Below are 17,197 nucleotides of genomic sequence, written 5' to 3'. Positions count from 1 at the left end.
ATGCATTTCTGATTTTTTTTTGTTGAGGATTCACAGTACTTTTAATTAGTTGCTCTGTAGGATACCTCAGAGGCAGCATGGGTGTAGAGCGGAGCTACAAGTGCGTTTAAAGAAACAGGGTTTTAAACTCCCTACGCCGACTATCTTGCTGGCAAACGTGCAGTCTCTGGTGAATAAGATCGATGATCACAGAGCTAGGGTGCTGAATCAGAGGGACACTAGGACTGTGTGTGTCCTTTGTTTCATGGGCTCCTGGTTAACCCCTTCCATACCAGATGCAGTGATTCAGATCGATGGGTTTACTAATACGCTGTTGGGATAAGTCTATAGAGTCTCTCAAAAGCAGAGGTGGAGGAGTATGCCTTATGATCAGCTCTTCTTGGTGCACAAATATGTTGGTGCTGTCCTAATTCTGCTCACCTGGCCTGGAATATCTAACAGTTAAGTGCTGTCCTTTTTAACTACCAGAGGAGTTCTTTGGGGTCATTTTGGTAGCAGTTTACATTCCACCTCAGGCTATTGTCAATCAGGCTTTAGATGATCTGAGCAATGGGATCAACATACACAAAACAGTGCACCCTAACATCTTCAGCATCGTTTTGGGAGATTTTCACCAGGCCAGTCTGAAAAAATCACTAAGTAACTACCATCAACAGATCACTTGAAGTAGCAGAGGAAACAACACGCTGGTCCATTGGTACACCACCATCAAGTATGCCTACTGTGCTATTCCATGCCCTCACTTTGGGAAGTCGGATCACCTGGCTGTACTTCTACTCCCTGAGTATAGGCAGAGACTGAAGACTGCAGCACCAGCAGTGGGAACCAAGAAGGTTTGGACAGGGGAAGCACAGGAGCACCTACAGGGCTGCTTTGAATTGGTAGACTGGACTGTATTCATGGATTCATCTTTGAACCTGGATGAGTACACTGCAGTTGTTACCGACTTTATTAAAACCTGTGTGAATGAGTGTGTGTCTACAAAGACTTACTGTACATTCCCAAACTAGAAGCCATGGGTGAACCAGGAGGTATGTCGTCTGCTAAAGGCTAGATCTGTGGCATTCAAGTCTGGCAACCCAGGCCTGCACCAGAAAACCAGGGATGATTTGCGGAGGACTATTTCAAGGGTGAAGAGAAAATTTGGAACGCGGTTGGGGGTGACATCGGATGCTTGGCAATTCTGGCAGGGTCTGCAAGACATTACTTCCTACAAAGCGAAACGCAATAGCCTGAATGGCAGTGATGCTTCACTACCAGATGAACTCAATGCCTTCTATGTGTGCTTTGAAAGGGAGAGTACAACTATAGCTGTGAAGATCCCTGCTGCACCTGATGACACTATGATCTCTGTCTCAGAGGCCGATGTTAGGCTATCTTTAAAGAGAGTGAACCCTCGCAAGGTGGAGGGTCCTGATGAAGTACCTGGTAAGACTCTGTAAACCTGTGCCAACCAGCTAGTGGGAGTATTCAAGGACATTTTCAACCTCTCACTGCCACGAGTGGCAATTCCCACTTGCTTCAAAAAGGCAACAATTATACCTGTGTCAAAGAAGAATAACATAGACTGCCTTAATGAGTATCACCCAGTAGTGCTCACATCAATAGTGATGAAATGCTTTGAGAGGTCCATCATGACAAGCTTCAGCGAGGACCTGGACCCATTGCAATTTGCCTATTGCCACAATAGGTCAATGGCAGATGGCTTTAGACCACCAGGACAACACAAACATCTACATCAGGATGCTGTTCATCGACTATAGCTCAGCATTTAATACCATCATTCCCACAATCCTGATTGAGAAGTTACAGAGCCTGGGCCTCTATACCTCCTTCTGCAATTGGATCCTCAACTTCGTGACCGGAAGAACACAATCTGTGCAGATTGGTGATAACATATCTTCCTCGCTGACGATCAACACTGGCACACCTCGGGGTGTGTGCTTAGCCCACTGCTCTACTCTCTATATACACATGACTGTGTGGCTAAGCGTAGCTTAAATACCATCTAAAAATTTGCTGATGATACAACCATTGTTGGTAGAATCTCAGGTGGTGATGAGAGGATGTGCAGGAATGAAATCTGCCAACTAGTGGAATGGTGCCGCAGCAACAACCTGACACTCAACGTCAGTTAAGACTAAAGAGCTGATTGTGGACTTCAGGAAGGGTAAGATGAAGGAACACCTACCAATACTCATAATGGGATCAGAAGTGGAGAGAGTGAGCAGTTTCAAGTTCCTGGTTGTCAAGATTTCTGGAGGATCTAACCTGGTCCCAACATATCGATGCAGTTATAAAGAAGGTAAGACAGTGACAATACTTCATTAGGAGATTGAAGAGATTTGGCATGTCAACAAATACACGCAAAAACTTCTAAGTGCAGGCTTGTGATTAAAGATCTCCTCACAGAATATTACTTATTTCAGTGATGACCGTGGAAAACCTGAACCTTCCAATATATTATTCATCACAGTACTTCAGTTAGGATGTGATCTCTCTGAAGTTTGCAGGAATAAGTTCTTCGTTAAGAACCTACAAGAGGAGAGGCTGTACTTGATCTGGTATTGGGAAATGATCCTGGTCAGGTGTCAGATCTCTCAGTGGGAGAGCATTTTGGAGACAGAATTGTGATCTCTATCTCCTTTCCCATATCTTTGGAGAGGGATAGGAACAGACAAGTTAGGAAAGCGTTTAATTGGAGTAACGGGAAATATGATGCTATCAGGCAGGAACTTGGAAGCATAAATTGGGAACAAATGTTCTCAAGGAACTGTACGGAAAAAATGTGGCAAGTATTCAGGAGGTATTTGTGTGGGGTTCTGCATAGGTAGTTCCAATGAGACAGGGAAAGGATGATAGGGTACAGGAACTGTGGTGTATAAAGGCTGTTATAAATCTAGTCAAGAAGAAAAGAGGAGCTTATGAAAGGTTCAAAAAATGAGGCAATGAGAGAGAAGATTATAAGGCTCGCAGGAAGGAGCTTAAGAAAGAAATTAGGAGAGCCAGAAAGGGCGATGAGAAAGCCTTGGCAGACAGGATTAAGAAAAAACCCCAAGGCATTCTACAAGTATGCGAAGAGCAAGAGGATAAGATGTGAGAGAATAGGACCAATCAAGTGTGACAGTGGAAAAGTGTGTATGGAACCGAAGGAGATAGCAGAGGTACTTAATGAGTACTTTTCTTCAGTATTCACTACAGAAAATGATCTTGGTGATTGTAGGGATGACTTACAGTGGACTGAAAAGCCTGGGCGTGTAGATATTAAGAAAGAGGATGTGCTGGAGCTTTTTGAAAGCATTAAGTTGGATAAGTCACTGGAACTGGACGAGATGTGCCCTAGGCTACTGTGGGAGGCGAGGGATGAGATTGTTGAGCCTCTGGCGATGATCTTTGCATCATCAGTGGGGCTGGAAAAGGTTCCGGGGGATTGGAGGGTTGTGGATGTTGTTCCCTTATTCAAGAAAGGGAGTAGAGATAGCACAAGAAATTATAGACCAGTGAGTCTTAGTTCAGTAGTTGGTAAGTTGATAGAGAAGATCCTGAAAGGAAGGATTTATGAACATTTGGAGAGGCATAATATGTTCAGGAATAGTCAGCCTGGCTTTGTGAAAGGAAAGTCGTGCCTTATGAGCCTGATTAAATTTTTTGAGGATGTAACTAAACACGTTGATGAGGGTCGAGCAGTAGATGTAGTGTATATGGATTTCAGCAAGGCATTTGATAAGGTGCCCCCTGCAAGGCTTATTGAGAAAGTAAGGAGGCATGGAATCCAAGGTGACATTGCTTTGTGGATCCAGAACTGGCTTGCCCACAGAAGGCAAAGAGTGGTTGTAGATGGGTCATATTCTGCATAGAGGCCAGTCACCAGTGATGTGCCTCAGGGATCTGTTCTGGGACCCCTGCTCTTCGTGAGTTTTATAAATGACCTGGATGAGGAAGAGGAGGGCTGGGTTAGTAAATATGCCGATGACACAAAGGTTGGGGGTGTTGTGGATATTGTGGAAGGCTGTCAGAGGTTACAGCGGGACAATAATAGGATGCAAAACTGGGCTGAGAAGTGGCAGATGGAGTTCAACCCAGATAAGTGTGAAGTGGTTCACTTCGGTAGGTCAAATATGATGGCAAAATACAGTATTAATGGTAAGACTGTTGGCAGTGTGGAGGATCAGAGGGATCTTGGGGTCCAAGTCCATTGGACACTCAAAGCAGCTGCGCAGGTTGACTTTGTGGTTAAGAAAGCATGCGGTACATTGGCCTTCATCAATCGTGGGACTGAGTTTAGGAGCTGAGAGGTAATGTTGCAACTATATACGACACTGTTCAGACCCCACTTGGAGTACTGTGCTCAGTTCTGGTTGCCTCACTATAGGAAGGATGTGGAAACCGTAGAAAGGGCGCAGAGGAGATTTACATGGATATTGCCTGGATTGGGGAGCATACCTTATGAGTGAACTCGGCCTTTTTTTCCTCGGAGTGACGGAGGATGAGAGGTGACCTGATAGATGTGTATAAGATGATGAGAGGCACTGATCGTGTGGATTGTCAGAGGCTTTTTCCCCAGGGCTGAAATGGCTAGCACGAGAGGGCACAGTTTTAAGGTACTTTGAAGTAGGTACAGAGGAGATGTCAGGGGTTAGCTTTTCACACAGAGTAGTGAGTGCGTGGAACGGGCTGCCGGCAACGGTGGTGGAGTCAGATACAATAGGGTTTTTTAAGTGACTCCTGGACAGGTACATGGAGCTCAGAAAAATAGAGGGCTATGGGTAACCCTAGGTAATTTCTAAGGTAAGGACATGTTCAGCACAGCTTTGTGGGCCGCAGGGCCTGTATTGCGCTGTAGTTTTTCTATGTTTCTATGTTAATGGACATATCTTTAAGTCTTGTACCAAGATCCGTGACCCATCAGGAGTGATGAGTCACGCCCATAATTGTGCCTCCAGCATAGGAATGGTATCTTTGGAGTAATTTATCTGGTGCCTACAATACAAATATCTTAATAGTCTAATATCTAAGTACGTACAAGCACCCTTTCAATGTTTGGGGGTGTCTAAGTCATCTGTACTCAGCTCAAGGTTATCCCATCAGTGTCAGCCGAATGTGCCTTTAAATAGCAAGCAAAGGAACCAACTAAAGGTTGCCAAGTTCAAATGAGACAATGAAGTAATGTTCATGGAATGGAACGTTCAGCACAGTTTCATTCAATTTGCAGAAATGTGAGTTCCATGAATAGTGACATCCTTATGTGCATGGCTAAAGCTGGGAAATGAATTCTAACAAGAAGTGTCCCATCAAATTTCACATTGTTTGTGACTTCACCTGGTAACACTAGCTGGTGTGATCTGCTCCAGATAAAGTCAATTTTTTTTGAAGATGTAGAACTTCAAAGCATAGTACTACCTCAGCCAACCTCAGCCAGGTTTGTCTTTTAGCTGAGATGATTTGGATAGGTGGAGGTTGTTTGCAGGTGTGAATATACCAGGGGTTCCCAACCTGGGGTCCACTGATCCCTCGGGTAATGGTAGGGATCCATGCCATAAAAAGATTGGGAACGCCTAGAGTTTACTGTTTTAGCATCCCCCATTGATTTTGATACTCTGGAAGTACAACATTATATTAACTGTTTTGTTACCAGGCATTTTGCAAAAAAGTAACCTGCATTTCAGAAGAAGTGGCATCGCATCCACGAAGACTTCATGCAGAGAGGAGCAGGGCTGGTGAATTGGTAGTACTGAGAAGATGATCATAAAGATGAGCTTTATTTGTCATATGTACATCAAAGCGTACCGTGAAATGTGTCACTTGCGTTAAATCCAACCAGCGAGGATTGTGCTGGGAGCAGCCCATGAGGGTCATCACACATTTGGCGCCAACATGATATGCTCACAGCTTATTAACCCTAATGTGGGAATGTGGGAGGAAACACGCCTGGTGACGGGGAGAATGTACAAGCACTTTGTAGACATTGTGGAATCCAACCTGGACCTTACATCCGGTGCTGTAAAGTGCTGAACAAACTGCTATGCTACAATGCTGCCCTGGGATGTAGTCAAACCCGGGCAGGGGCAGGACCGAGAGAGCAGAGGCCCTAAGTAGGGGCAAGCCTGAAGCAACTCTTGATTGACTGGCATCTTTGATCAATTGGTACTTACCCAGCTTTGCAGATGTTGGAGCCTTCTACCCATTTTATGGGGTGGGTAAGTACCAGTGCTGATCCAATTATGATATTTTCAGTAGTTCAGTCTGTCTAAGAGAAAAGACCCTAACTGAATGAAGGGAAAGCATGGTAATTTAAAATGTATTCATCAACTGAAGTGTTTAAAAGATGCAAAGGAAGTTTAGGCAATAAATCCAATTAAACTTGCTGACAAACTGAGATTATTGAAGTATGCCTGTTGGATACAATAATGGCAGACAAATGAAGTGAAAATTACAATTGTACTTTATTTCCAGAACAGATGAACTGAATCTGGAAGGGCCATCAAAAATATAACCAATGGTAGGAAGTGTTGTGGCAATTACAGCCAAATAAAAATATTATTTTATTTATTTTTATTACTGTATGCTATGTGGCAGATAATGGAAGTGAAGTCAGTGGGGTTCTGGAAGAACAGGAATGGGCAAACATTTTTTATCGTGAGAACCTATGCAGAGTTTACAGTGCTTTGGAAATTTAATTCAAAGCTAGAGAGAACTGGCCAGCAGGTTTTAGTTTTAGAAGTTGGTAGTGGTGAATTATACTGATGCTGCCATGAAGCTTGAGATCAGGAGAGTGACTTGAGTGACAACAGCTACTGCTGTCATTAACATAAGTGAACACAGCCAATCTGGGGCTAGAGGAAGCCTGGCCGACATAGAATTTATTGGTCCCTTGACCAGAGCTGGAGGAAGCAGAGGCAATTGAAGAAAATTTATGGAGAGTTGGAATGGATCTGACAGTGTCATTAAACTTCAAAGCAACACCCGAGCTGAAGCAAACAGGGCTGATGACAGCAAATGTATTTTCTAAAGAATTCCAGTGGAAGCACAGCATTGTAAATAAAGCTACAATTTTTTTACATGGCATAATGTTTTAAACTCCCACATAATTCTGAAAGTATGAAGTAAAATCTATAGTGGACTGACACTAGCTCTAAACTACCTCTAACAAAGGTGTTAGATTACCATCCTGTGGCAGAATGCCTATATCTACAGGACCTGTTTAAAGAGGAACGTCCCATAGTTATTCCAATCTTCTACTGATTGAAGCACTTGCTGTTTCCACTGAACTTGTTGTCTACATACCCTTAAAGAATCATCTTACCTGGTGCTGGTCTCTTAGCAAATGATGGGTGTTGCCCAGGAGCTTTCTGAATGATACTGATAGGCTTTTCTCCAGAGTTATCTTAAAAGGTAATTAAAGCCTGCATACATGTATACCAACTGGTAAACATTCACTGACATTCAGAAACCATGCAAAACTATTAAGCATTATCATACCACTTTATGATTAAATAAAATAAACAATAATACAAAAAGTGGAATTGAATAACTGAACACAATTAAAAACACGTACACCAACTTAATTTAATGCTTTTCAATAAATAATCCTTACAGTTGATCTTCCTCCAATAGCTATTTCTTCTCTAATGTCAATGGCTCTATTACCTTGCACCAGATGGTGTGATGGAATCTATGAAATTTCAGAATGTCTCATTTAATTTTGTTATAAATCTAAAGTTGTCTCAACATCAATGATCATCTGTTTGGAAATTTGGGATCTCCTCCTTACATTTTTTTATTGTAAGTACTTGTATCAAATACAATAAAATAAGCTGTTAAAATTACCCTGCACTATAAATAAAAAAAACAGTTTATTTAAATGAGGGTTTCAAGATATTTATCAGAAGTAAAGGAGAAGAATGGAACAGTGGACTGAAAAAGGAGATTTAATTTCTATAGATGAACGACTATTCTCTCTCAAGAACAGCAAAAGTATGTTCTATTCACAGTATCAATCAAATACACCATTTTAAACTTTGTGAGAAATTTGAGCTGTTTTCTCATAAAGTGTATTGATGAACATGTTGACAGGTCGTTTACATTGATGTTTAAATTCACTATAATATTCCATGTTGCCCTATTTTTCTTTCAGATAATTCTTCCTGAACTTTTAATATGAAACAGAAAGATGACATATTATGGCAGAAACAAGAGTATGCTCTGCCTTATTCCCCAGCAACACATAATTTAGCATTCACAGAGGAGTGTGACAAGTTATGTTCCTTCTCTCACTTTTAATCTCACTGGTGATCTAAGATGCATTGGTTTCTGGCTTAAGATCATATTTTTTCTACTTTTCTCAAGGGAGCAACTTCTTTGAAAGGTTATATTTTGCTTGATTATATTTTTAAACCCTGAAGTAAATTATATAATATTTAAAGATTTTTATATTTTCACTAATAATGTTATAAAATAGTGTTATAAAATGCATTTTTGTATAGCATTTTCATCTAAAGATGATATCTGATACTCAATTCTGAGCATTTACTTAGGATCATATACAAAAAATGCTAGATTTGGATTGAAGATAACCATTTCCCATTAGAATTATTCAGTATTAAAATGCACCAGCAATCCTTTAATGTTAGCTTTGTGAATTGCTTCTTACAGATGTTCAATCCTAAAAGTACTGCCAAACTTGCAGGTGGTGGATGGTGGGAGAGTTACTTCCATTGATGATGCTTCTGCAGAGAGGCTGAGCAAACCTTCAGCAGGGAGTTTCCTAGCTCTATGTCAGACCCAGCTTCAAGACATTGAATTATTACACAGGAGACACAAAACTGAATTGGAGTAAGTCTCCCTTTTCGAATTTTGTCCTTTTTGACTGTAACTTGAGGCTGTGCCTCTTGCAAACGCATAGTTTTTTGACACATATGTTGGTTTGATTAAAGAATTGCACAAAACAGGAAACAGGACAATTTAGTTTAAGCATTTTCCAGTTTTAATTTATCAACACTTGGCTTGAGATTTCCATTGAGGTTGGTTCCAGTATAGGTTTAATGAAACTCAATATGTAGTAAAGCTGCCTTGTTGGTGTACTGGCATTTCTACACCATCTTTCAATTGTCTTATATCATCGACCACAAACAAATTAATAAAAATGATTGGCATATTTATATCAACTTGCACATATTTTAGAGCTTTTAAAGTATCAACATTTCCAGAATACCCTGCTGAATCATAATCAGGCAAAATGGCGACAAAGTCAAAAGAGGGTATCAAAGTACTGTACAAAGAAAATATTATCAGAGAACATATATGTCACCATATACAACCCTGAGATTCATTTTCCTGTGGGCATACTCCGCAAATCTATAGAATAGTAACTGTAACAGGATCAATAAAAGATCAACCAGAGTGCAAAAGACAATTAACTGTGCAAATGCAAATATAAATCAATAGCAATAACTAATGAGAACATGAAATATTGAGATAAAGAGTCCTAAATGTGAGATCTTTGGTTGTGGAAACACCTCAATGGATGGGCCAAGTGAGTGTAGGTACCCGCCTTTTATTCAAGAGCCTGATGGTTGTGGGGTAATAACTGTCTTCAACCTGTTGGTGCAGATCCTGAGCTCTTCTGCCTTCTATCTGCTGGCAGCAGTGAGAAGAGAGCATGTCCTGGGTGGTGAGAATATCTGATGATGGATGCTGCTTTCCTACGATGGCATTTCACGTAGATAGGCTCAGTGGTTAGGAGGGCTTTACCTGTGATGTACTGGGCTGAATCCACTACCTTTTGTAGAATTTTCCATTCAAGGGCATTAGTTTTTCCATGCCAGACCGTGGTGCAGCCAGTCATTATACTCTCCACTACACATCTATGGAAGTTTGTAAAAGTTTTAGATGTCATTTAGTTCACAGACGCCTAAGGAAGTAGAGGCGCTGCCATGCTTCTTTGCAATTGCATTTATGTGCTGGATAGACAAATCCTCTGAAATAGTTGCACCCAGGAGTTTAAAGTAGCTATCACTCTCCACCTCTGATCCTCCATTGAGTACTGGGTCCTGGTCCTCTGGTTTCCCTCTCCTGAAGTCTACAATCAGTTCCCTGGTCTTGCAGACATTGAGTGAGAAGTTGTTGTTATGACACCACTCAGCCAGATTTTCATTCTCCATCCTGTATGCTGATTCATCACCACCTTTGATTCAGTGGTGACATCAGCAAACTTGAATATGGCATTGGAGCTGTGCCTAATCATACATGTAAGTCATTGGTGTATATTAGAAGGATTTAACAAAATCTTGATCAAGTAAAAATGCAGAGGGAAAATGGAAGAAAAAGAAATGTTTATGGGGTGAATTCCTGAACAGGAGGCTGCTGTGGACCATGGCACAAAAAAATTTTAAGGGACAAAAGCATACCATCCATGATCAAGGTCTTGGAGGATGTTTATTTACTGCTGTGGAAGTACAATTTCTTAGAATTAATTATGTGGGATATGTACCCATGAATTTGGATATATACGTTACACAAGGAAAAGAAAGTGAAGATTATTGTTTATCAGAACATCATACTTGAGAGTGAGTTTATTGAGCAGGAAGTAATGGCAGCTTTTTTCCAAGGGAAATGGTACAAGAAGGGAGTAGACCTCTTATCACAACATCTGGTATGGAGCTAGAGTAGTAATCATTTTAATGGGAATGAATCTGGGGAGGAAGTGGTAGTTTTTAAGGACAAGATGGATTTGTTGAGATTACAAGAGAAGAAAGAAGAAAATTACTTGATTTGTGAGCTTGATGGAGGGGAGCAGTGTTTTACAAAGGCAGTTAAATGGATGGCACCATTCTTGGCGACATACAGACTATTAGATTCTCCCATGAGGAGATGAGTGTAGAAATACCCTGGTGAGAAATTTAACAGAATTCTTTGTATTAAAGTGTAAAAGGCACTGATAACCTATGACACAACGAGTCCATACCAACCGTGGTGCCCACTCCACTAGTTCCAATATTTTGCATTTGACCCATACCTCTCTAAGCCCCGTCCTTCTGTGTACCTATTCAAGCATTGATAACATTGTACCTGCCTCAACCACTTCTATATGCAACATATTCCATATACTCACCACGCTCTGCATGAAGAAATTGGCCCTCAGGTCCCTTTTAAATCTTTTCTTTTTCACCCTATATCTATGTCCCCTAGTTTTAGTTTCCCCTACCCGGGAGAAAAGACTGTTACTAACTACCGTATCTATTCCTCTCATAATTGCAACCATTTCTGTAAGGCCACCCCTCATTCTCCTATGATCCAAGGTATAAAGACCTAGCCTGTCACCTTCTCTTGTAACTCAGGCTCTCTGGTCTTGGCAACGATGTGCTCAGTTTTAGATCACTTATCTGAAACAAGATGCGCTGGCATTGGAGACGATCCAGAGGAGGTTCGCGAGAATGATTCTGAGAATAACAGGGTGAACATACGAGGAGTGTTTGATGACTCGGGGCCCGTATTCGCAAAGTGTGGGGGGATCTGATTGAAATTTGTCAAATATTGAAAGACAGAGTTAATGTGGGGAGGATGGTGAGACTAGGACAAAAGGGCACCGCCTCAGAACAGAGGGATGTACGTTTAGAATAGAGGTGAGAAGAAATTCCTTTAGCCAGAGGGTGGTAATATCTGTGGAATTCATTACGATGGACAGCTGTAGATGCCAAGTCAGTAAGTACATTTAAAGTACAATTTGTTAGTTTCTTAGTTACTCAGGGTGTCAAAGGTTACGGGGAGAAGGCAGGAGAATGGGGTTGAGAGGGATAATAAATCAGCCACGATGGAATGGCAGAACAGACTTGATAGGCTGAGTGGCCTTATTTTGCTCACATATCTTATGGTCTTAAATTATTATTTATGTATCTTTTTGTTTTTAACAGCAGATCAAATTCGTTGGAGATTGCAGATGCACACTTTCGTCACTGTGAAGAACTGATGCATCTGGCTGAAGAGTGTAGATATGCTCATGAGTATGGAGAATTATGTACTATTGAAGAGAAGAAGCACTCTAATAGTCCTGTTGATGAAGAATTTTGTTTTGGAAAGCAGCACAAGAATCTGACTGTCAATTGTATAAAAGTAAAGAGCCAAAGCACTGACCATGCAATGGATTGTGACGAAGTTCTGACTCCTGTTACTCATATTTGTGGAAAGAGAAATCAAAATGATTATTTACACACAGCTTCTCACGTTTCCCAGGACTATGATCCCAGAGTCTTTGCAAATCTGAAACGAACTGATTTTTCTTTGCAAGAATTCAGAATGAGGAAGGGTCAGAATCAACCTAAATCCAACAGAATTGCATCTGGATCACAGAATGATGCGAGTTTGAAGGGGAGACATGAACAACAAATTTCAGAGGATTACATTAAAAAGTAATAATGCAAGTCGATTTAATAATATGTTTGTCAATTATTTATTTTAATTTTGATCATAGTTTAGAAATTTTGAACATTGCAGAAGCCATATAAGAATTTTGTACTAATCAATCTACAGCAAACACCAGAATTGACAATTACTATTAAATTTGTGCTCCCGTAATTATAATCTTCTGTGGCTTGCATAGCATCTGGGGCTGCTGCTTTCTAGAGATAGCTGTTTAATGTCAAAACAGGTATTTTACAATGATTTTACATTATTTGCAGGAAAGGGGATATCTTGATTGTTTCTGCTCTCTGAAATTCTTTACTTTTAACATGTCTGTCCTTTATTGCTTCTGATTTAGTACCTTTGATGCCTTCTATTAGTTTCCCTGTTTAACTTGGTAAAAATGAGGTAAATCAGACAGAGCCACAATTTATATAGTTGCAGTACTGAACAGGAAGAACCAACGGTCCAAGAATGGTTCTGTGCAAAAAAGAAATATACAATGAAGGTAATCAACACTTTTGTAGGCAGAACACCTTATTTTCTCAACAAAATTTCAGGTTTAATTTTGTTAAGTAGCTCATGCGTATGCACCTTGCACAGTTTTGAATTAAGTTTATAGATGACCATTTCATTCATTGCCTGCAATTTCCGTCAGATTTTCTTTTCAAGTGATCTTGACATCAATAAGGTATTCACCTCATTGGATTTACGTAAATATACTTTTATCCTTTTTGGCATATTGTGTCTTTTTTCCTTTCAGAACAGCTTTTTCCAAATATAGTTGGTCCATGGTTAGAAATGCCAAATGATTGGTTCAAAAAATACATGTGTAAAATTGTAATGAGGAACATATAGACATTTACAAACTATTATAAGTTTTACAATCTTGTCGTCAAACGCCATGTAGAAAGAGCAGGAGACAAGTACGCAAGCCAAGATTTGTTCAGTCATGATCTCATTAAATTTTGGAAGAGATGCAACTCTGTAATCGGTACATCCACATTCTGTTTCTCGATCTTGTTGGACCTCCACTTTCAGATGCCTACAGAGGTTTCTAATATCTTTGGGATTGACTTCCAGTTCAAGAATATTTCATATTTGTGATTAATAAGCTTCTGAATTTCTTGACTTTGACTAGACTTCAGGGCAGTCCAGGCCCAATGGGTAGTCTGTTACTTTTAGTTGGAATTTATTAGCCCATAAATGTGAATCCGTCTGAGAAAAGCAGTCTCAATGTTCCTAAGACTTTTAATATTGATTTCCTTGGAGTAATTTTTTTCTCTTGCTGTCATTATTTTGGGGACATGCTGAAAATAAGTTCGAAGACTTAGTGGTGGTATCTTCAAACACATATTTAGAGCCCCATCTCCCTCAACCAGGTAGAAGTGGAACATACCAAGGAACTACAGAGGCAGTGTAATTGTCATATGCATATTTATCTCCTTTAGGAAAGGAGATAAACTTGAATATAGTAACTAGGGGAATGTAATGGCAATCATCCTCCTTAGCTGCCTCTTCTCGGCAGCTGAAGAGCTTATAGCTGAATTACCGTGTGGCTTCTGTCAAGACACAGCTACAAAGGATATGATCTTCACTGTGTAACAGCTCTAAGAAAATTGAAAGGGGCAGCATCAGTTGTTACACGTGGCCTTCCTCAATCCAGCAAAACCCTTTGACTATGTCAGCTGAGAGAATCTGTGGAGTATCCTTTAAAATCTGGCCACCATTAGAATTGTGTCTCCATTCTACAACTGCATGATGACATACGGAGTTAATCTACAGGATTAATTGGAATCTGTTCATTTTCCATTAATCTATTCCAGAAGTTAGAGCACTTGAGCCTCCATCATTGAGTCATGATACACAAATATTGGGTGAGTATATGCACATTTGGAGGCTATGGTTCAAATCATTGCTGGCTCATTCACTGAACTCTACAGAAAAATAAGCATCTACAGAACAACATCTTCCATCAACTTTCTCCACTCATTCGAGATCCATAGCGGAAAATGTGAATCAGACTCCTTGTCATAGGTAGGTAGATTGATAGATACTTTATTGATCCCAAAGGAAGTTACAGTGTCACAGTAGCATTACAAGTGCACAGTTCTACAAATATATAATTAGAAGAGAAGAAAGAATAAAAAAAAATAAGTTACCTCAAATAGTCTAACTGGATGGGGTCATCACTTCCCTGGCTTTAGGTTGACTCATTATAGAGCCTAATGGCCAAGGGTCAGAATGACCTCGTATAATAATCTTTGGAGCAGTACAGTAGTCTTTGTCTATTACTAAAAGTGTCCCTCCATTCAGCCAAGGTGGTGTGCAGAGGGTGAAAAACACTTTCCAGAATTGCGAGGATTTTCCATAGGGTCTTTTGTTCTACCACAGCCTCCAGTGTGTCCATTTTGACTCCTATAACTGAGCCAGCCTTTCTAATCAGTCTATTGAGCCTGTTGGCATCAGCCGTGTTGATGCCGTTGCCCCAGTACACCACCGCAAAGAAGATTGTACTGGCGACAACAGACTGGCAGAACTGAAGGAGAGGCCTGCATACTCCAAAAGCCCTCAGTCTCCTCAGGAAGTAGGGGCGACCCTGCCCCTTCCTGTACACATCCTTTGTGTTGGTGCTCCACTCAAGTATGTCATCCAGGTGCACCCCCAGGTACTTGTAGGTCTTCACCACATCCACATCTCACCATCAATAGCAACAGGGAGCAGTGCAATCTTAGTCTTCCTAAAGTCTATCACATCTCTTTTGTCTTACTGATGTTGAGCTGCAGATGATTCGGCTTGCACCATTTGACAAAGTCATAGTCTAACTTGTCTTCATTCTTGGATGCCACACACTGGAAGAGGCTGAACTGATTTACCAAGCTTGGAAAGCAGGAGGTCAATCAGAAAAAATGAATTGGAATAATTGAGTTGCAACAGACAAAAAAATACATAACGGGAAAAAAAGACTGTATAACCAATATTAAAGTTAGTGTTATAGAGATTAATGTAGGTGATAGAATGAATAAGGAACAATATGATCAGGTTGGGAACAGAAAGGAGGGCAATGGTTGAATAATGATCTTCATGTTTTCAGTGATTTTTTTTTAGGAACCAAAGAGTTTCTCTTGGAGACTGAAGATGTTTTTTTTTGTTTAACTTTGGGAATTATCCATCACCGATCATTAGGTAAACATATTGACAGCTTGTGGAATGGAGGTATCCAGGAAGATGAGAAAGGGTAGTTATAGCTGTGAGTTGTAAGGCTACATTGATAGTACCTTCAGATGATGTTGTGTTGGTGCAAAAGAGTAAGCCTAAATAGATCTGAAGGTAATACAGTGGGTGGAATGAAAAGCTTTCTAAGAAGACAATCTGTAGGAAGAAAATCACCTTTGTTCATTGTTTCTTTTAATAACTGACCGTTGTGAGAAAGTAAAGAGTTTTTCCCTATTTGGCCTGCATCTTCTCAAAACCAATTTAGAATCATTTTATAAGGTAGTGGTTGAATAAAAATTAGTGGTATTTGATTTTTAATTTACTGTTTGTATTTTTCTCCTAATTACAATATTTCTTTTGTTTTGTCAGCTATGCAGCGATTGTCTTGCAATCCCACTGGCGGGGGTACATCACTCGGAGAGATATTCATAAGTACTCGGTACTTCATAATGCAGCTTCACTGATTCAGACTGCATGGAGAGATTACTGCAACAGAAAGAAAGTTGCCTTCCAGCATAGTGCTGGCAAGCCACCTGAGAAATGGAAGTTATTTGATGACAGTGATGAAAGTAGAAATAGAGCAATCATTATCATCCAGGTTAGAGAAAACCGCTCCATTGTTTGCTGTAAGTGTGTTTTTTTTGTGCTTCACTGATTTAGGAAAACAAAACAGGTAATGTGTGTTCATTATGAACTTGTGAGACAAATGCTTGGGAGGAATCCTGTATATGACTTCAGTCCTCTGGCATGGGTTTTGCTTGCGACATTGTCTGTGGCTACTGCAGACTAGTTAACAACACCAATATTATTATATCAGGCATCTGCCAAGATGGTAGAGCATGAACAAGATAAATCTTGATCTTTTATAATCCAGTATCGCGTTTGTTCTTAACATCAAACTCATTACTTTAGTAATAACAAACAAGAGAAAATCTGCAGATGCTGGAAATCGGAGCAACACACACAAAATGCTGGAGGAACTCAGCAGGCCAGGCAGCATCTATGTCGACTGTACTTTTTTCCATAGCTGCTACCTGGCCTGCTCAGTTCCTCCAGCATTTTGTGTGTGTTGCTTTACCAATAATCTTCATTTTCATGGGAAAATATATTGTTTAAATGGAATAATTTGCCTTTCATAAATTTATAGTGATTTTTCATCTCTTTATTAGTCACTTAATTTTGTTTTATTATATGAGGGAACACACATGATCTCTAATTCAATGATTAATGCAGGATTTTTTCCCAAAATATTGATATGTCCTGTCTGTGCTGCATGCACTGCCCCTTTGATGGAGTAGTACGGTAGCGTAGTAGTTAACACAATGCTTTACAGTACATGTACAGTACCAGGTTCAATTCCCGCCGCTGCCTGTAAGTAGTTTGTATGTTCACCCTATGACCACGTAGGTTCCCTCTGGGTGCTCCAGTTTCCTCCCAAAGACCTACTGGTTGGTAGGTTAATCGGTTATTGTATATTGCCTTGTGATTAAACTAGGATTAAATCGGGGGATTGATGGGTGGTGTCGCTGGAAGGGCCTATTCCGCGCAGGACCTGGATGCTGTCATAAGTTATTGAAAGGTGACT

At 40.3% G+C, this 17,197-nt stretch overlaps 1 protein-coding gene across 1 annotated transcript in view; it reads left to right on the top strand.

Moving 5' to 3' along the window:
• Nucleotides 1–17,197, top strand: part of lrriq1 (leucine-rich repeats and IQ motif containing 1) — a 179,901-nt gene that overhangs the window by 84,546 nt on the left and 78,158 nt on the right. Inside the window, exons 16-18 of the mRNA XM_063059516.1 lie at nucleotides 8,653–8,832; nucleotides 11,910–12,404; nucleotides 15,982–16,210. Coding sequence (XP_062915586.1) covers nucleotides 8,653–8,832; nucleotides 11,910–12,404; nucleotides 15,982–16,210 — 904 coding nt within the window. The remainder of the gene's footprint in view (nucleotides 1–8,652; nucleotides 8,833–11,909; nucleotides 12,405–15,981; nucleotides 16,211–17,197) is intronic.

Source organism: Mobula hypostoma, chromosome 9 (genome assembly GCF_963921235.1).
Source record: "Mobula hypostoma chromosome 9, sMobHyp1.1, whole genome shotgun sequence".
Taxonomy (NCBI): domain Eukaryota; kingdom Metazoa; phylum Chordata; class Chondrichthyes; order Myliobatiformes; family Myliobatidae; genus Mobula; species Mobula hypostoma.
The sequence above is the reverse complement of the archived record's forward strand: the minus strand, read 5'-3'. Positions and strand labels throughout refer to the sequence as shown.